The sequence below is a fragment of the Xenopus tropicalis genome, chromosome 1, assembly GCF_000004195.4.
Source record: "Xenopus tropicalis strain Nigerian chromosome 1, UCB_Xtro_10.0, whole genome shotgun sequence".
NCBI classification, from domain to species: Eukaryota; Metazoa; Chordata; class Amphibia; order Anura; family Pipidae; genus Xenopus; species Xenopus tropicalis.
Genome location: NC_030677.2, coordinates 94,842,000 through 94,863,248, shown reverse-complemented (window position 1 = coordinate 94,863,248; position 21,249 = coordinate 94,842,000). Strand labels below are relative to the sequence as shown.

General features: G+C 35.7%; 1 protein-coding gene across 2 annotated transcripts in view; it reads right to left on the bottom strand.

Moving 5' to 3' along the window:
- Positions 1 to 2,719: 2,719 nt before the first annotated feature.
- Positions 2,720 to 21,249, bottom strand: part of bmp2k (BMP2 inducible kinase) — a 55,645-nt gene continuing 37,115 nt past the window's right edge. For both annotated transcript variants that reach the window (XM_002934010.5, XM_031904012.1), the window contains exons 12-16: positions 20,543 to 20,638; positions 19,775 to 19,938; positions 16,367 to 16,527; positions 10,882 to 10,995; positions 2,720 to 5,381 (exon numbers count right to left, since the gene is read on the bottom strand). In XM_002934010.5, the coding sequence (XP_002934056.3) occupies positions 3,952 to 5,381; positions 10,882 to 10,995; positions 16,367 to 16,527; positions 19,775 to 19,938; positions 20,543 to 20,638 (1,965 nt within the window). In that variant the 3' untranslated portion in view covers positions 2,720 to 3,951. The remainder of the gene's footprint in view (positions 5,382 to 10,881; positions 10,996 to 16,366; positions 16,528 to 19,774; positions 19,939 to 20,542; positions 20,639 to 21,249) is intronic.

Genomic DNA, 21,249 nt, shown 5'->3' with positions numbered 1-21,249 from the left:
TTCATATGGGACTATAACTATACATAAGCATTTAGCAATTATCATTTATGCAGCCTTGTTCTTTATTTGCTTTTACCGCCTACTGTGTATTTAATTTACATTGTAATCAAGGTTAAACATCAACTATGATTCCCCTATGACATGAATTCCAAATGTAAATGTTCTGGCTGCCCTTCTGCCCCTGCAAAGGTTTCAACTCACTTCAAGGGTATTCCGGATAAGGGGTCTTTCGGTAATTTGGATCTTCATACCTTAAGTCTACAAAAAACCAATAAACTATTAATCAAACCCAATAGGATTGATTTGCCTCCAATAATGATTAATTATATCTAAGCTGGGATCAAGTACAAGGTACTTTTTTATTATTACAGAGAAAAAGGAAATCAATTTTAGAAATCTGAATTATTTGATTAAAATGGAGTCTATGGGAGACAAGCTTTCTGTAATTCGGAGCTTTCTGGATAATGGGTTTTCAGATAAGGGATCCCATACTTGTACCATAAAAATAGGAAAGTGGGTATGCTGTCTTGTCCTGTTTTAAGTTAAATACACCAAGTCAAATCTCCCTTGCCGCGGGCGACTAATTTCCCAGAAATGCCATTCCACCAGCTTAAATGTAAATTGCCAGTGGGATGGCATACGCGGCACCGCGATTGCCAAAGTTGCCTCGAGTCGCCGTGCCGCGTATGCCATCCCACTGGCGATTTACATTTTAGCTGGTAGGGTGGCATTTCGGGAGATTAGTCTCCTGCAACAAGGCAGGTGTTGCGCGGCAACTAATCTCCCCGTGTGCCACAGCCCTAAAGTCTACTAAAAAATCAATAAAACATTAATCAAACCCAATAGGATTGTTTTGCATCCAATAAGTATTATTTATATCTTAGTACTATTTAGTACTGTTTTATTACTACAGAGAAAAAGAAAATCAGTTTAAAATTCTGAATGATTTCATTAAAATGGAGTCTATGGGAGACAGGCTTTCCTTAATTTGGAGCTTTCTGGATAACGGGTTTCTGGATAAGGGATCCCATATCTGTACTACAGCATCAAAAATAAAAACATGAGGCTTAGTGATAAAATGTATTTATTGCATGTATGTATGAATGAACAAGTGTATAGACTCCTGGAAGTGTTTCTGTATGTGAAATTGAAAAGTCTTAATATACAGGTAAAAATATTTTCAGGTCGTAACATATTATAATGATAAAACTATGAATGTTCCTTAAATGACAAATGAATGAAGTTTTCATGGAGCAATAAATGTTAGGATGGCACACCTGGCTGCTGTTCCCCTGCAAGGGTTTCAACTCACTTCATGTCAGAAGACCCCCCCTGACAGAAATTAAATACAATAGGAAAGTGGGTATGCTATCTTGTCCTGGTTTAAGCTAAATGCACCATTAAAGTCAGATCTATTTGTATTTAGTAATGTAACAAAAAAAAAACTTTATATATGTACATATGTACTCAGATATGAGGGAACTCAAGTACGACTTTTTTTTTTTTTAACAAAACCTTTGTTTTTGTTTGTTTTTTTTTTAGACGCTGAGGGGCAAAATTATCAAAATGTGAGTTTAGAGATTAATACATAAAAACTCACCCCCATGTTCTATTCATTCCTATAGAATTTTTAAAAGCTCATTTATCAAATGATGAACTCTTTCACCCATTGATAAATACACATCTAAAAATCCCATAGGAATGAATAGAATGTGAGTTTTTATGTATTAATCTCTAAACTCACATTTTGATAAATCTGCCCCTGAGAGTCAGGCTCATACTTACCCCTCATTATCTCTGGCTATATGCATGTAAAATATTAGAGGTGATAATAGGCATGATAATAGGCATCTATTTAGCTGCACTAAACAGTTTAACACAGAGATACTATTTATGTGCAACCACACAAAAATGTATGGTCTAGTTTTTAGCCACAATCACCCTGCATTAAGGACAATTCCTGCCTCGAAAGTATATCAGACATACAGTTAGCACAGAGAAAATAAGAGACAGTGGGCAAAGGTAAAATAACCATCTGGGTTTAGTATAGGCAACTAGACAATCTGTAACTTTAGTTGTTTTTATAAATATTGTTATAAATGTCACATTCTAGCACATATCATTAGGATATCAGGACCTTTTGTACAATTAGTATCAACTTTGCAAGCCTAGAACAAGTCAGTCTCATATTATCCTTCAGACCAGTGCTGCCCCCAAATTAGTAGTTTTCTCTTTTAAGGGGGAACTAAAATATCTTATACATTATAGGGCACCTGAAGAAACCTGGCTCCTGAACTAAACTGTCCACACTGGCAAATATGGCTCCTTACTCTTGTACCAGTTCTATAAAGGCAGAATGGTGAAGCAGGATTAGTGACTTCCATGCCTGGCCACTTCACTTTCAGCCCATGGCTTCCTGGCACTGATCACCAATTGAAAATGTATTTAGAGCTGATCTCGTTCTGGCTTTAACTGTTAATACTCCTGGTGGGAGTGAGAATAGGTTGGGAACCCTTTGATGTATAAGAAACTTCAGTTCTACTGACATTTTCTTGTAAAAACCTGGAATGTTTTAGGATCGCTTTTAATGGGGTTGGTCATTAAGCTATGCAGGGAACAGAAAAAAAGATATTTGGTGGGCATAAAATACAAATATTTGGTACCTGTCAAAAGGAGAAAAGCTACTTAATTAAAATGTGAAAGGTAGCAAGTACAGTGATAAGTATACAATTTTATTTATTGATTTTAGGTGAGTAAAGTTGTCATACCATTCTCTTTCTGAGGCTGAGATATATAATAGTGCTTCATGGAGGCAAATGCATACAGTAAGTGCAAACAATCTTGCAGCAAGATTGTCCAGTTAGAAAATATGGTAAAACACAGGTTTTAAACTTCGTATAGATATATTTCAAGATAGGAAAAATATGTTTTAAAAGGCTATGAATATAAATCACAGTTTCACTTTTATGAGAACCCTTTTAGAATACGTAACATTCATACTTCTTATGATAATATTAAAAGTAAAGTTGGATGTACCTATAAACACATACTCATATTCCAGCTTAATAAGTTCAGTCTGATACACTACTCCCTCCCTATAGTATACCTATGACCTAATTAATAAAGTTTTGGAAAATGACAAATGTTGAAAAAAAATGTACAAAAAATTGAAAGTTATGTGCACAAGGATTGTAGGATTTTGGTCTCATAATTGCAGCTTTTTAAAAAATATATCATGTAGTTATTCACGCTGGGTTAAATCTCATGTCCAGTCCTTCCGAATGCTTATCAGCTATTGCCTTATAAAAAAAACAAAAAATACCCACTTTTTTTCAGGAAGTAATGCTAAGAAAAAAGTGGCTTCAGTATTGTGATATATTAAAGTTATTGCTATATATAATTTTTTTTGTTTTTGTTTTTAATACACATATTGTTCTGAAAAACAATAAATCAGTATACTTCAAGATTAAAAAAGTTACATGTTCCTAAATGTTGTGGTTTTCTTTTTTTGTTCCTGTATACATTTTTAAAGTGCCTATTAAATAACATGTGCCACTCATTAAAATATATTTTTAAAAATAACTTGTGCTAAATCTGTGTAACCAAATGTTTATCCTTGGCTGGAACTTATTTTGATTTTGCACTGGAAGCTGCAGGAGATACCTAAAGTTTACTCTACTCTGCCACCGGCAAGATAATAACTAGTGGTGGCACAATGGAGTGCCTGGGAGTTGCTTACTGTGCATTTTGCAAGCTTCTAAATGTAAGAATAGATGGGTAAGACAGGCAGAAAACAAAATCCTTCTAATACTAAATGAAAAATGGGGTAGTAACTTTTAAATAGGTCTTCTGCCTTGTTTCCATCTATCAGGGTCCTAAAATTATACAGTCTCGCTAATAACATTTTTAAGTTGCATTAAAAAAAGTAATGTAAAAATATAAGATACAATTCTACTGTTTGGAAGGAAAGGGGGCTGCACCAAATGGATCGAACTCTAGTGGCTGCTGTGTTTGCTGGCTATTTTGCTGTGTCACACTCTGCAACACTAGTTCTGTGAAAGGCACTGCACCAAAGTCATCCATATTTAGATTATCATTGCTATGATATCCCCCATGTAGAGAACTCTGCCTTGGCCTGCCAGACATAGCTGTCTGGTGATCTCCATGGTTGTCTGTGAGGCCCTGGTGTTGTGGCAACCTTAAATCCTGAGGATGGAAAGGTTTGGCACCAAAAGGATCAATCAAGCTTTCATCTGTTTGCAAAAGATGGCCACAATCTTTCCCATCACTTAGTGAAATGCTGATATTTTCTTTTGAGTCAGACATAATGAAAAACTCATTACTGCTTTGAGAGTCACGACGGCCTCCTTTTTTATGTCTCCGTACTTTCTCGGGTGTACGATAACTGGGCTTGGGTGCCTTTTTTGTGCTGGAAGGTGTGCCGTGGTGACGTTTGCCATTGCTGCTTGCTGTCTCCGGTTTTGTACGCCTCTGACGAGAAGACAGTTTCTGCAAGTTGCGTTGATGTTTTACTTTATGTTGTGTCTGATTTCCTGTAATTTCTTCAAAAGGCACCAATCCAAAAATGTCCTCTCTGCTGCAAGATTTTTCTCCCTCTGAAGGAGCTGGCTCAAATGGTGAACACCCAAATATATCCACACTCGTTGGAGAAATAGAAGGAGTCACCTGGCAGTCAAGCTGTTCAACTTTTTTACTAAATGGGGCTTTTGAAAATACATCAAATTCTTCCTGGACTCCTTCTCTTTGTAAGGAATCATTTAAAGTCTGAAGATTAAAGTCATTATTAGTTTGTGGCTGGTCAGACCTCACTGAGGAAAAAGGAACAGCTCCAAAAACATCGAGCTGCTGATTAGAGGTTGATTTTACCATATTTATTTGCCCACTGGATAAGTTGGAAACCTCTGTTGCACTTATCCCTATACCAGTATCTGGTATGTATACACTTTTACATTTTTCACTGGAATTTTTTTTATTTGTATGTTCATAGTCAGAATCAGAACTGTGCTTTTCTTCTTCATTATCTTGTTCTTCCTCAGAATCCATTAATAGAGGCCTCTGGCCAATATTTTCTGGTTCTGTATCATTATCATCATTGTAAATCACTTGCTCATTATGCAATGTTTCTTCTTCTTCTTGGTCCTCATCTTCGCTACTCTTAGGAGAAGGGGGGTCAGACTCAAAATCACTTTCAGATTCAATTCCTTCTTTTTTTGTAGAATTTTGACATGATGAGGTTTCCAGCATTTTCTCTTCTGCAATTAGTCCTCTTGATGATTGACTTTCTTTATTAACTTCCCTTGAAAATGTCGGAGCATTTTCTTGACTGCATGCAACTTTTTCTGCTATTCTTTCAAGTGAGCCTAAAATTCAAAGTAAAAATGATTGAGAAACACATTGAGAGCTAATAAACAAAGCTATATGAATATTTGTTGGTGTGTAAGCAGCAGGGTTCATTTCAGAAATTAACTTTGAATTATATTTCCACATGATTAACACTATGTGATGCTGCCGCAATTATTACACTCGGAGATTGTTTTTACTAGTATACCTCTATATGACTTATGGTGGCCATGCATTGGCCAATAAAAGCTGCCGACCCTGTCCTTCGACAAAACTCCTTTTGGGGCGAGGGCCGCATCAGCTGTTTGATGCAGTCCTCATCCCTGGGCTGGCATTTACCCTTGTTGTCATCCAGTTGTTTGGCCCAAGGGCCAAATGATCAAATTAGCCTGACTTGCCAAATAAGTAGATCTTTAGGTATATGGACAGCTTTAAGCTCATTTCATTGGGCTAATCTAAAAACAATGTGCGTAAACATTAAATTGCTTATATTTATTTCTTTTTAAACACAGATTTACATCATTCTTCAGGCTGAGAGGAAACCATGACAGGCTGTGCCTGACTTGCATGGATCATTTTCCCATCCCCCTTAGCCTGGCAGAGACATTTAATCCCTCCCCTTACATGTCAAAGGGATAGATTCTAGGACTTGAATTTTCTTTTTTCATTGATTCTCTGGAAAGCACAGGGACTTTATGACCCCTGCCAGTCACAGGCAGACTATGACAGTTTCCTCTCAGTCTGTGGAATCATGTCAAAACGGTGGGTATTTTTCCATTTATAGAAGAAGGAAAGGCTAAATCACCAAGGGGGCCAAAATTTTAGGCACCCCTAGTTATTGTAATTGCTTACGTGTATGCAATCCTTCTTCCTCCTTCTGCATGCGCAGTAGAGTGAAAAGCCGACATTAACAAAAAAATGCCAGCTTTTTCTCTAAAACACACATGCATCGGCCCAGGGATTCAGAAGAAAGGAGGAAGAGAAATGCTTGCTTGCATTTACCCCAGGCTAGTGCAGTTTTCTCCTAACAGGAGCACCGGCCAGGGGTATCAGGTAAGCGATTACAATCACGATTACAAGCTAACATTTCGCACCCCAGTGATTTAGCCTTTCCTTCTCCTTTAAGCAGTAATATATATGCTTATGGTGTGCAATTTAAACATACAATAATGCATAGAAAAATCCTTACTGATTTTATCCATTTTCAACAACAAATATGGATATTAAAAAGCCCACCTTTCCGCAAACTATGAAAAACTGTTTATGGCTTTAAATGGTTTATTATTGTTGCTGTTTATCACAACAATTTGTGTTAGCTATAAAAAAATAATACTATTTAAACTCAAGGTACTTAATTTGCTAATGTGGGTACAATCCTCCCATAATGTAGCATATTTTTACTCAGAATTCCTGCATAATTGCATCTGCAAAGGTTGGTAAATGGTAAGTAATTGTCGCCTGGGTGTGACATATGTATTTTTGATGATTTTGCCAGAGCAAAGCATATGAATTTTATTTTTGAACTAGTTTCTGCATTAAGAAGGCTCATTTACGACCACAAGCTCAGTGGGCAACTTTAATTTTTTCTCACAGTGAGTTGTGTACAATGGTAATGGTAAAATGTGGTCCTTGCACTTCCATATGGTTGTGCTCGGTGCTGCTCAGTCCTTCCTGCCTTCTACTCCAAATCAGGCGCTGCTGTGCTTATTGACATAGGGGAACCTTGGAGTTTCTGGTGCCCACTGACCAGGCAGTAGCTACAGGGTTTGCTTTCTCAATTGCCACAGCACAAAAAAGCACTAAAAGAATAGGATGCCCATGCCTCTCACACACAGAACACCGGAAATGACACCAGAGAACACTGGAAATTATGCCAGATTTATCAGCAAAGTTGAGCAAGATATGTGACAAAGTACAAGCCCAGATGGTCTATTTTGGTAAACTGTATGCAATTGCAGTAGGCACACCGCGATTGTGTCAATAAAACAGCCTGTGTTCACAATGATGCCAGAATTCTGTGGGAAAACACATCAGCCATATGATTTTAAACATTTTTTTTTTCAGGTTTTTATTACATACAAATGGCCTTTAGTAATATAAATGTTAAAAATGGTCTTTGCCTTTATACATTTTTCTTCTAGTAGTTGGTTTTCATGTTAGCCCTCCTTTAGCAGCTGCATTATTATAATGAAATTGTATTTAAAGGTGCAGGTTATTTGGGATTAAAAACAAACTGACATGTAATCATAAGCATCAGGTTTAAAGAATGGCCAGTTTATTCTACTGTATTTGTTTATAACAGTCTGTTCTGGTTCCTAGCTTAAATACACCAATGCATGTTTGATTTTCTCTTGATATTAAATAAGGATTAAAACTGCTTAGTCTAGATTTCCCTAAGGTACTACCTTGAGGAGCTTTACATTCTTTTCTTTCAGAGCCAAATTATTTTAATATTTAGCGCAATATTGCAATGGTCATACGGTGTGGGGTTGCAAATATATCAGAAACTGAGAAATAAAAGTGAGAGGTTATAGTGACAGTAAACTCTTTATATTTTAAAAATGATAAAATGTCCTAATATATAATCATGGTATAGTTTTGTACAAAGCAGCTCTAATTTCTGTAATGCCAAAATGCTTGCATGGCATTATGTAAAACAGAAATGCATTTAAATAAGATATATTTGTAAAGGTAAGCCCTCAGGCCTTTTGTAAAATTCCCCCATTGTCCTGTGGGATTTGTAGAGGCATATTTATCAATCAGTGAAAGTTAACATTTGATAAATATGCCTTTAAAAATTTCATAGGAATTAATAAGATTGGGGTATTTTACTGTGGTAAGCTTTAACACTTTGATAAATCTGCCCTTAAATGTCCGAACTCAATGGCACACTCACTGAGATACTTATAATAATTTAGTTGATAAGGGTGTTTTGTGTGTACGTGTGTGTGATACCATGTTCAGAACAGGATGACAAGGCCACAACAAATTTATAACAACTACAATCTTTTAGGATAAATTCAGCAACATGGTCAATATGTGCCTCGGAGAAGTATCTAAAAGAATGTTCTAACTGGATCAGTATTTGTTTAGTATTTTATTTGCGTTTGCCGTCTATAGAAATTAAGCCTTGCAGTAGTTTTACTTTATGTTCCCTAAACAAAAATCTCTTCAATTAAAAACATAATTCACTGTATACTGAAAATTTTCACATAAAAGCCTGAAGTTATTTTTGTATGTTTGTTTTCCACAAGAAATACACCTTTGATTAGATAACAATCGTTGAACAATCGTTGATGGTTAAATCATTTGATAGGGTTTTGCCACTGACAGAAATGAAGTTGTAAGCTTAAGGAAAATTGCTGGAAATCAGTTTCTGCTTTTGGATTGACTGTAGCAATAAAACCATTAATATATTTGACTATAAAAGACTGTCACATTTGTTGGATAATCCTAGGATTATTAAACCTTCCCTACCTAGGAAATACTGGGAAAAAACCAGACTGTACATTTCATACAAAGGCCTTAATATAATAATTCCAGTATACTTAACTAACTATAGTTTGGCATACTAAAAATGTCTTGTCATTCTGCATTAAAAAAAGGATATGGTATGAAATTGGCAAATGTATATGCAGGCCTAAAAAAGTGCAATACTAAAGGAAAAATATATACAAGACAAAAATGTAAGTGAAAAAGCAGCCAAAGTTACCATCTGTTGACAATGTGGAGCTTAGATTTCTCCACTTATAATTATGTCAAGGACTTTTGCTCATCCCTTAACCGCCAGTCAGGGGAACATCTTTAATCATCCAAGATCATCCCAATCTTCAAGGAAATGTTATGTTTTGATGTTCTTTTTTCCAACATCCGATTAAAGCTGATTAATGCCTTGCAACTAGTAATTACATGCCTTCTGCTGCATCGTCAGTTGGGGGTGGGAGCAACAAGCTTCAAGCAGGCTTTCAATTGGTAACATACTGACACCATCATTTCACAGCAATTGGACACATGTCAGGCCCAAGGATTACTGAGACGTTTCACCTAAATCTGCACTATTTCTTTGAGGACAGCCAAAGAAGCAGCTGCTCAGAATTGCTAGAGATTTATTGCTCTTATGTTGTTTCCAAGACAAGCAAAAATGGAAAATTAAAAATTGTCTCAGAGGTTTATGTCTTCAAAAACAAATCTTTAATATAGGTCAGCAATGGGGAAAATAATTACAATCATCCTGTCAACATATTCATTTGGCTTTCTCCACTATAACATGAAAATGTTTTACTCTATATGTATGTAAATATATATATATATAATGTCTTAGAAAGCAGCTGCACTGTGTGAACTTATCAAAATAATGCTTTTGTTCCATATCTGGATAATAGATAAGAGAATAAAATATTTATAGGTACCCGAGTGCAGCGGCTTTCTAAGACCATTTATAATAATCAGCACCAGGGCAGATCCCCCTGAAGTGAGTGCAGAGGTCTTTGTTAAATGTTTAACATTTTTGCAAGATGTTTGTTTAAATATTGGTATAGATTTGGTTTTGAAGAGCACTTTAAGGTTTGATTGCCACCAATATAGAGTCATGTAGCTTTGTTAGCATCAAGTACAAGGTACTGTTGTTTTTTTTGTTCTTTGTTTTCTTTTTTTTTTTACAGAGAAAAAGGAAATTTAAAAAAATTTAAATTATTCAATTATAATGAACTCTTTAGTAGATAGCCTTGCTATAATGTGGAGCTTTCCCTATACCTGTACTTATTAAAGCAGGGATTCAGAGTATATGTTAGATAAAAAATGGGTTCCAATGCGGTTTAGTCACTGATCCCTTTTTAATACTGTAAAAGAGCTTTCTATATTAGACAACAGTAATTATATTAAGGTAAAAGTAGAATTTAAACCAATGTGTCTATACTTTTACTTGCCTAGAAGGCGACACACCTGGTCCATTACAATACTCTTGCTGCTTGAAGTCAATGTGTTGTTATTAGAGGCTCATAAACAAGTAAATAAATACAAATAATGCAAATAATAAATAAAAAACAAGCAGCAGCAAATATGCAAGCAGTTCAGCTTCAATGGAGCCTTCAAACCCCTCATGGTACTTTGCTACGAGTTGTGGGGTGTGTGGGACGGTCTGTATTAAAACATTTTGAAAGCTTTAATAAAGATCCATTGATTGCATGTCTGATGCAAGTATCTCTTTCACTGCCATACTTTAATCCAGATTAAAACTCAGTTTTTGGCAATAAACCTGCATAGCTGCATTAACAGGAAAACATTTGGAAACAGTTTTCAAATATTACAATATGTAATGTTTGTGTGCGCAAAGAGTGTTGAGTCTCTAAAGACACAAAGTTTTATTTTGTAAAAGCATTCCTCAGCCAAACGGAATTAAAGTTGACCTTTTTAATCACAAAAGAATGTAGTAATGTAGCACTGATATAGAGGTATCTCTCACATTATACAATTTCTCAAACAATGCATTGGGTATTGATTAAAACACTGTGTAGAACTTGCCTGATTCAGAAAGAAAAGGCACAGAACCAAACGCATCTTGTGTAAACTGGTCGTGTGGAGCAGTGACTGGCTCTGCACTGATGCCTGTGGTAGGCCTACACTCCTCAAGTTTATCTGTAAAATAATAAATAAAGCACAACAAAAAAATAAAATGAAAATGGTGGCATGCATGCTAGTCTATCAGCAACATATTGCAAAACTAATGGTGAGAAGCAAGCAAATAATCATGATCAATGCTCTCATGTTATTGAATTACAAGTCTAACACTGAAGTGACGTGGTTTGTGGTTTTTTTATTTTAAAGCAATGAAACTAAAAATTTCAATGGAAAAAAAATCTTAGGAAAAGTAAAAAAAAAACAAACAAAAAAAAAACCAATCGAATATTCTTTTCAATCCCTACACTTGAGACAGCCTGATCAATATCTGGCTGAGCCTAAACCAGGGGAACCTGTGGTTTTGGCTAGTGATGCACTGAATCCAGACGGCCGAACCCCAAATCCATTGTGAAAGATTCAGTCAACAATTGAACTAAATCAGAATCCTAATTTGCATAAGCGAATTAGACCACTGAGAGGCTAAAGCGAGCCGGATTACAAGAATACAATATCTTTACTTTACTAGGATAGTTTTACTTCCTAAAATGTAATTTAATAATTAAAACTATCAATTTTAATGTATAATTAATTAATTATAAATTAAAGGCAACATGAAAAAAAAATAAAACATTCATAACACATCACTCTTTTGTAAATGTACACTTTGTAAAATCCAAATTGATAGAGGTGTAGATGGGGTAGAGCGTGTACTGGATTATGCATGCGCATACAAATTGTCCATTGTTTTAACTGTGTATTTCTTCAGTAGTATACGGCTAGAATATTGTGGGAATTGAAGGTATAATACCTTCACAAAAAAATGTGAAAAACAGAAACTCATTTGCATTACCTTACATTGAGTAAAAAGATGCACAGCCCTTCTCTTACCAGACTACAATTCTGCTTCTAAAGTTGGTTATTCATCATTTTGCTCTATTTTAGTCTAGATTTTCAAAATCACACAGAGTAACATGCATTATTTTTAAAGAAACAACATGTATAATGGTGGTATTTTGTGGCATACATACTATAGTTCTATGTTATTTAAAAGTTTAAATACTTCAGTGTTTTTCTTTATCATTTTGCAATTTAAGCCCCTTCTGGTAGGAGGTAAATGTCACCTTTGTTTTTATGCTTAGAAAATTTAAATAGTATCTAATGTGTAATTTTAACATCTTAACACATAAACCATAGTCATCTTTGCTTATTGCATTTACAAATATACAGCCAGAATTAACAAGCAAATCACATGGCCCTTGATTTTTTTCTTTTTAGTTTTAAAAACCTTAGAAGCATTAATCTTGGAGTATAAACTGTACCTTCGTTGATTTGTGTCTATGTATGTTTTTTTTTATCATGTCTTTGTTTATATTACCTTTCTTCGTTTTATAAAGTCTTCTTAAAAAATGTAAGGGGTATTCTTGACTTGATGCAATATGAAACAATGTAACTTTCACAGTGAGCTTTTGCTGACTTTAGAAATACAAGTTGGAATAACTTTACCAGTCTGCCTTTGCCAAACTAATGTGGGATGATTTGGCTTTCATTCCTGCTTTATTATTACTTCTACACGTTGTGTATAAACTTTAGGAAAAAGTTGGTGCAAAGTCTTTCATATTTTCCCCATGCTGTTGATTGTCAAAAATACTCTTAGTTGGTATATCATTTAAAATTAAAAAGTAATGTTTTTACATTTGCTCCTTCAGGTCCTATGACTTGAATGCAACCATGTATGTTGTTTTTGTCTCTGTTATCAGATTCATGGCAGAAATTTTGACCTTTGTGATTTATTTAGTGAATTTTTTTTTTTTTTTTTTAAAAAGACAAAATATGCCATTTTAAAGCCATCTACTGTAGGTCACATAGAAGTCAATGGGAACTGTCCTAGGCAAACTGTTAACACTCTTTACTTAATTTGTGGTCTTAAGAGTTGTTTTTTTCTTTCGTAAGTGTATGAAAATTCTTATGAAAAATGAAAAAAATGAGGTTTTCGTGTTCTTTTTGCTTTCATTCCACAGTTAATTAATTTGTGCTTTTAATCGTCTGTTCTTTTAATAACTGTTTTTTTTTTTTAATATTTGTTTATTAAAAAAAAAAAAATTCTGAAACCACTAAAATCAGAATTTTGATAAATCTATCCCTTAGCCCCATTGCATCAGAGCTGTCCTTTTGCTGTTAATTTTAAAGACTTCCAGTGTGAGCTTAAAGAAGAAGGAAAGGCTAAATCACTGGGGGACTAAATATTAGATGCCCAGTGATTGTAATCGCTTACCTGATACCCCAGGCCGCTGCTCCTGTTAGGAGAAAACTGCAGGCAAACATTCTTCTTCATTCTGTCTACTCTCTTCAGAATTCAGGGGCCACAGTTGAGCAAAAAAGCACCTGTTTTGTTAAAGTCATCTTTTCACTCTACTACGCATGCATGAAGATTGAAGCAGGAAGAATGATCACTAGCTTGCACACACCCCGGGTGCAGTTTTCTCCTAACAGGAGCACTGGCCAGAGGATTCAAACAAGCAATCAAATTGTGGCAAACATTTTGGCACCCCCCAGTGATTAAGTCTTTCCTTCTCCTTTAAGATATGGCTGTTTACTGTCACTGAATAACCAGCAAATGGAGGCCCGGTTATTTCATATTCTATGCCTGAATCAGAATACAAAATAAGGGCGTAAAAATATACTTTATCATGTATTGATGTGTGTAAAACAAGAATGACATTTTAATGATAAAATAGTGTTGCTAATGTCCCAGCAGTTTTCTTTATTGCTTATATAAATACATTTTTAAAATGCATTGTTTTACAATGGGTAACTTTATGTACTGAATTTCTTTGTATTGTGGTGATGAAACACAAATTAGTTTCACAGTGTCAATACTGTATTCAAATCCTTTAGTTTGGCATAATAACTGTTGTACAAAGCATGAAGCCTAATGCAGTCTAAAAGCCCTTCAAACAATAGAATAGAATAGTTCTTTAATAATTCATGTATTTATATACAGCCTAACAAAAGAATTTTAAGTAGAACACTGACATCTAGAGGACAAATTTGATAGCAGCAAGAATAATAGTAATCAGTGGGCTGATAAACAAAAACAATTCCGCTTTGTCTAAATTACAGACAAAATCTGTATTCATGTTGTGCAGCATTATGACTTATTTAATATGAGAAATATATAAAAAATTAGAAGACTTACGAAACTTTAGAAAAATTACACACCTCACACAAAAGTATGGGACCTGTTATCCAAAATGCTTGGGACATGGGACTATTAACAGAAAATGTACACCATTTTTTGTTCCTCTACTATTACCAGTTTAGTTGTCTCTACACTCTCTCTAGCTCATTAATATTGTTCCCAAAATTGAACTGCAAGGTGAGACTACTAACCAAGGATATGTAAACAGGCAAGACTACTTTTATTAGTTTTTCATAGCTACTAAGGTGCCCCCCCCCAGACAATTGCATTTAGTTTATAACTAGCTTATAACTAACATCAAAGTTCTCCATTTCATTTAAATCTATTTGCAAAGTGGAAACATCCTGCTGATGTTTCTATTTTGCTGATATCATCAGGAAACAACACAGTACTTATAATGCCGACATTAAGGTCATTTATGAAAAAAATAAAAAGCACCGGACCAAGGGCAGACACCCTACTCACTGTAATCTGTAATGTAGGCAGTTCTTAATTAAAGGCAATCCTATATTTATTTGTATATTACTGTAAGTTCTAAGCAAATATTTCTTTATTTAATCAGTATCCTTCTCTGTGTATTGAATCAAAATTCACTGCTATTCCAATGTCTAGGTTTCTGCTCACCTCTTAATGGAAAACAATATCTGTCAGACAAGGTCTATTGCGCATAAATCGTGCAGGCATATACTGACAGTACTGTGATTTGAAATGTACCAATCTCACTAAATGAAAATATGAGGTGTGCAGTTTTCCAGGACCTTATCTATATTCCTATACTGGTGTTTGGGAGCTGTTTGTATTCACAATTTCATTTTCCACTAGTTGCAAAAACTGTGCAGGACTGTATGTTCTTTAGGTTTCTAGAAAGTGCTATGTGCCCCTTTGGCCTTTTTATTGTCATCTTGTGACCATTTTAACACAGGGAAATCAATTTAAATAAAGCCTTAAATAACAAAGATAGCTAGAGTCTCTGGGGGTGCCAAATTGATAGGCAACCTCTGGTGACTCTAATCTCTTAACCCCATTCCAATGCAAATGTGCTGGCACGGGGTTGTTTTCATTGTGGCAGACCACCCTCTATCTACCCAGACATCATCAGAGCCCAGCAGTTTTGTACTGCACATGCAGCTAGTCTATAAAGGTGCAGGGGTTGTCAAGGTAGGAAGAAAATGAAAGGAAGCTTGTCCTGCTAAATATAACCTTGGCCATGGGGTAAGAGTTAAGCAAATTCAACTCTTAATAATCTGGCACCTTGCCAGCAATAGTGTACAGGAATATGAGCAGTTCAAGCCGATTTGATCCTGGCTTCAACAGTGCACGCTCTGTGTGAGAAGAAAAAGTGGCACAAGATGGTGCCTGCCACCCTGCACTACACTGCAAATAACTAAAAATAAAGACTTGTTTGTTTAAATAGGCAAATTTTTAGAGCTTTCTGGAGAATCGACTTCTGAATAACAAATACTATAACCTGTGTTTTAGTGACTAAATCCCACAAAAAAGATGTTAATTTAATCCCCATGACCACTAAGGTATGTTGTTATATGTTAAAAAAAAAAAAAAGTGGTTTCAGTGCAAAGTGCAAATTATTATTACTGGTCATTACACAGCATTCCGTAAAAATTCCATTCACATTCTGTGGAAAAATTCTGTTATGCAACATTACAATTACTGTTTCTAAGGAGTAAAGTATTATGAGGCTCTGAATCAGGTTCAATCAAAACAAACAAAAAAGAGTAGGATAAATGGTTTATTCAGCTATCACCATGTTAGAGGACAAGAAAGTGGCTCTTACAGGCAGCAGCTTCTCAAATTAAAATTACAAACATTAACATAATGTGAACAGGACCAACTCTTCTTTCAAGCACTGTCAAAGGGCATCACTGGTCAGACAATACGCAAAATGAAATGTAGCAAGGAGGATATATAGAGTCTTCTTGTACTTGCAGCAGAAGTTCACTATAACAGTTTATGAATAGTGGATTGTTTCATAGCAGAATATTTTGTTTGTAGCTTGAGTATACAGTATATACCATGTTCCTTGTAATCACAGAACTCAGTGTTGCCCTTGGACACTTAGAAAGAGAAGTTTTATAATGCAAAGTTTGTGGTCCTTGTGCCAGTACAGCCTCTGGCAGTTAACGATTTGTCCATATTATTGTGATGCAAAATAGGCCTTCAATCGCCCCTTACTTGATCTTAGAAGGTCAAATTCCCTGTCCAGTAATTCTTCTTCTGTTAACTTAGAGAAATTGTCATCTCCGAATGGGTTCCACCCAGACATATCTGGTGGGTTGCTGCTGTTGTGTTTAGGAACACTAGAACCAGTTTCCATTTCTGAAATGTTCGTAGATCTAAGAAAAAAAATATATAAATATATATATTATATATATTTATATTATATATATATAGTCTCGTAAAGAATCGGCACTCACCAATATCGGGGCAACGGCTGGGTGCTGACAAAAATAATGCATCAAACTCAACAGTAGAAAGCACTCACAGCTATAGCATCAATCAAGTCAGTGATTTATTTCAGCATACCATCTACGCGTTACGATCACCACAGGATCCTGATGATGATGATCCTGTGGTGATGGAAACGCGTAGATGGTATGCTGAAATAAATCACTGACTTGATTGATGCTATAGGTGTGAGTGCTTTCTACTGTTGAGTTATATATATATATATATATATATATATATACACATATACACATATGCACATTATTATTTGTTACCAACATATTCACTAATATCTGCCCCAAAAGAAACAATTATCTTTTAAAGATTGGGGGGGGGGGGGGGGATTCCTTGTCCTTAAAATGCCCTTAGGCATGTAAGTGCTAACTGGAAAGCAAATTCCAATTCAAAATTATCTTGGCATTACAGCAGTGGCAGTTTTTTACCAAACAAGTATATACACAGGGGTTTGACAATAACAATAATAAAACTGTAGCCCCACATGGCAACGAGTTTTCTGTACCACGACTTGAAAGCAGGGTAGAGAAAGAACAAGAAGAATACATCAGCTGAAAAAAATTCCAAGCATAGGACTATGTCTATGAAGGTTTTTATTCATCCAGTTCATGGCATATCTAGCAATAAATTTAGAGCAAATGGACTGATACAGGAAGTTCTTGGCATATAAACTCTTCCAATAATGCAATCACGATGGTACTGAAATGGTTGTACTGGCAGATAAATAAGATTACTGAAATCTTAGTACAATGCAGCTTTTGAGGAAGCGGCGTGAGGCCATGAAACGCGTCAAGCGAATGGTACATAGCCTGTTTTTTAAATGGACTGAATAAACAGTGATTTTTATCCAGCGATGTTTGGGTGCACGGTACATTTTTTCTGATTGGTGGAGTGATATGCTGTCTGGGTCTCGGCAGTACACAGCTGTGACCAGTAAGTGCTCCCATGAATAATTAATATTAGTACAAAGTTAAGCCTGGGACTGGTGCAAATGCCACTTTGAAGTCAGGAACTAGTTTTCTCCTCCTCTGAAGAAAATCGGAAAAGCTCCAGATGGGGTTCTGGATCAACCAGCAGTTAGGTTTTATTTAGACCAAAAGGATGTAAATGTGTCTTGTTTCAGTCTATATTACAATGGTACCATGTATGTAACTACCCTTTGAATAGAATTTGAACAGATATGAATCCCTTAGGGCTCAAATATTTTTAAAGGACATGTCAACCCCCCAACCAATAATTTTAGCAGAGAAAAGCCTCACAGCACTATTTAAATATGTGCCACTCCTGTCCCTCAGAAGCAAACACTGAAGCTGCAGCAATCCCTTGGAGTTTCTCTCACTGCAGAGCTGTGTAACTCCCTCTCCCCCCTCCCTTCAGAATCTCCTTGTCTGCCTGGCGTGATGCACATGCCCAGTTCCAAGCCGTTTTAATGAGCATGCTCACTTGAGATGAATCTCTTCTCTACACAGCAGATGATTGAACTCTTTAACCACGCCCACAGTCAATCCTCCAATGAGCCGATCTCATAGACAGTTGCTATACTAACTCTGCCTTTGTAAACAAGAGCTCTCTGCTCCCTCTCTTGGAACATGTTCTTCTGACTGCAGGCAGGAAAGTTTAACCTTTTCACCGCTGAATCTGAACTGCAGGTATTTTGTAAGTGAGTCTTGCAAGCTTAAACAGTGTTTGCTGAAATACTTAAGCAATGTACACTTCATTCCTGTTTAATTTTATTGTTCTTTAATGCCCTAACAGTTTCATTTTAAGGAAAAAGCTGTCTGTCAGCTTTGTTTAAAAAAGCAGAAGCTTAAAAAAAAATCCTTGAAGAGGTCAGGCGCGCAAAATGGCCGCCGGATGACACGCAAAACGTTTAAGTGGGGGTAAGGCGCCCTATCCATTAGAAGTGAAATTAAAATTAGGGTTGACATCTCCTTTAATAATACAAATACTAGCCTTGTTAGTGTTACTGTTCTGCCTGTTTCCCAGCTGTAAATTACCTCTGAAGCCAAGAACGCCATAAAGCTATAGCTGTATTGTTATTAATTTTTTATTGCTTATATATTTCTATTTGGCCCCACTTCTTATCATTTCCTTTTGCTAGGGCACCTAGACAGAAGTGGAAATTTCAAGCCTGTGACCTGCAGAACAATAACAAGTAAATACCACAAAAAATACAAAAAAAATAAAAACATGAAGACCATTTACAAATTTTCTTAGAATACTAGTTCTATACTAACTAAAGGGTAATTGTAAGGTGAACTACCCCTGTAAAGACAGGCCATACATGTCCATTGAAATTTTGCAATTGTTCCATTTGTTGGAGTCCATCTCCCCAAAGACCAGAACAGCAGGATGAAATAAGTAACTGCAGAGATGCAGATCCTGATAACTTTAAGAGCTGAAATTGCAACTCTGAAATAGTTTTTATGCATCAATAGCGCTTTCTGCACTAGAAGAGTCAAAATTCTTAAGTGCAGAGTGGCAGGAAGCATCACCCACACCACCTCAAGATGGCACTGGGGTCAAAATGCCTCTGCATCAGGGCCAATAATTCTTGATCCAGCAAGATAGCAGGATCATAAGCCTCAGGGTCCCCATGACGGGCCTAGGTGGTCAGACATTAAGGTCAAAATAAGCTGAACTGGCCAGCCTTCTATACTTGCCATTGTTTTTTACTTATCCCATTACCTTAAGATTAACAACACCCTCAGTGCAAGACTCTTCACTACCTGGTTGTCTCTACATCAAAACTGTTGTTAATATAGGGATGCAAAGAGTCCAGGATTCGGTTTGGGATTTGGCCAAGATTCTGCCTTTTTCAGCAGGATTCGGATTCAGCTGAATCTATGGTCCTGGCCGAATCTGTATCCTTAAAATCATGTGACTTTTCATCACATAAACAAGGAAGTTGAAAATTTTTCTTTTTAAACCTTCGTTTATTTGATCTGCATATGCAAATTAGGATTCGATTCGGTATTCGCCCGAATCTTTCACAAAGGATTGGGGGTTTAGCCGAATCCCAAAATAGTGAATTCGGGGCATTCCTATGTTAATATGAAAATACCTAGATTTTGAGTTTAGTTGTACTAGGTGGTTTTAATATACCACATTTCTTATTACCTGGTACTGCATGAGTTTCCCAGTCCTCCCACTTGCTCAGATAATGAGGCTGCATATGAAACTGGTGTAATCTCTTGAGGAGATCTCAGGTGCTGAATATGCGGCTGATGCTGAACAAGGACTTGCGGTTGATGCTGTATATGTGTCTGTTGATATTGATGAACCTTTGAAAACATGATATAAAATATACTGGAGCAGAAATGTATGACAATTTCACAACTAGATCATTCTGTGTTATAACCATAGCATTTCAGTCAAACTAATAAAAAGAGCAATTGACTCAGGTTTTTCTTTGTTATGGAAAATACCCATGACATAGCTGAAGGCATCTCTTGCCTCATAACAGGCTTTAGATTTAAGAAATGTGGCTCCTAAAAGTTTACTAAAACAAGGATATATTTAGTGGGAAGCTCAAACAAAAGAAAACAGTAACAGGGACTTCAAACCCCACAAAAAAAGCACCCATGAACTATGCGCAAGAAAATGTGATATGGTACACTATTAACATTGGCTTTATTTTACTATCATATTACAATCAATATCAAGCGTAAGGTCACTACTCTGACAAGACTTGTTTGATGAGAACGTTTTTTTTTTTTTTAACACCCACAGAACAGGATTGAATGTGACTATAGTCTATGATGAACTAACACATTGATCCACTTCAATAAATTAATAGGAGCTTTACAAAAATTTTGCAACTGATGCAAATTCTTAATTCACTAGCCCAAATTTTACTAAATCTGCTTATTAGTGTATTTTTCTTACCATGGTTGGAAATGTAAGTGGATGCTGTTGCTGCTGGTAAATGGAATGCATCAGAAATTGCTGCTGAAGAATCTGCTGTTGAAGTGCTTGCTGATACTATTAAAAAAATGATACAGCCTTAATTACTGCTTTTTGCTGTAACCCTTTAACTAAACCAAAAGTGCTAAAATTGAGGTTTGAAATGCTTTTTAATTCAACCACCCAACAGCAAAACACAACCATTATTGCTATTACAAAATATATAAATAAACCTGTATGAAAATGTTTCCTTTCCTTCCACCTTTTTTAAATTCCTCTTTCTTATTTAAAATAAAAGCACAAACTCTTTTTTTCATCAGATGCATTTGCAGTATTTTTGATGTTTCGCTGGTGTAATAATGGCAGTATAAGGATGTCTTGTGGCTGTACTGTTAATAAGTCGTAATTTGCTGTACTCGCATCTTAGTAATCCATTGCAAATTGTCGTTTTTGTTAAAAGCTCAATAATTTGTGAACTTGTTGCTAAATACTTGAGTCCCACATTCCAAACAATATATCAACCACAACAAAAAAATCCTAAGTAAAGCAAAGGGTTCTTTATAACAGTACTCTTGCCCAGTGTGAGCTGCAGTGTAAATGTGTATACTGGTATAATAATGGTGTTCGTTATACAGTATCTTAATAATTATTATTAGTAGAAGTAGCAGTAGTAGAACACTGGTTTTACT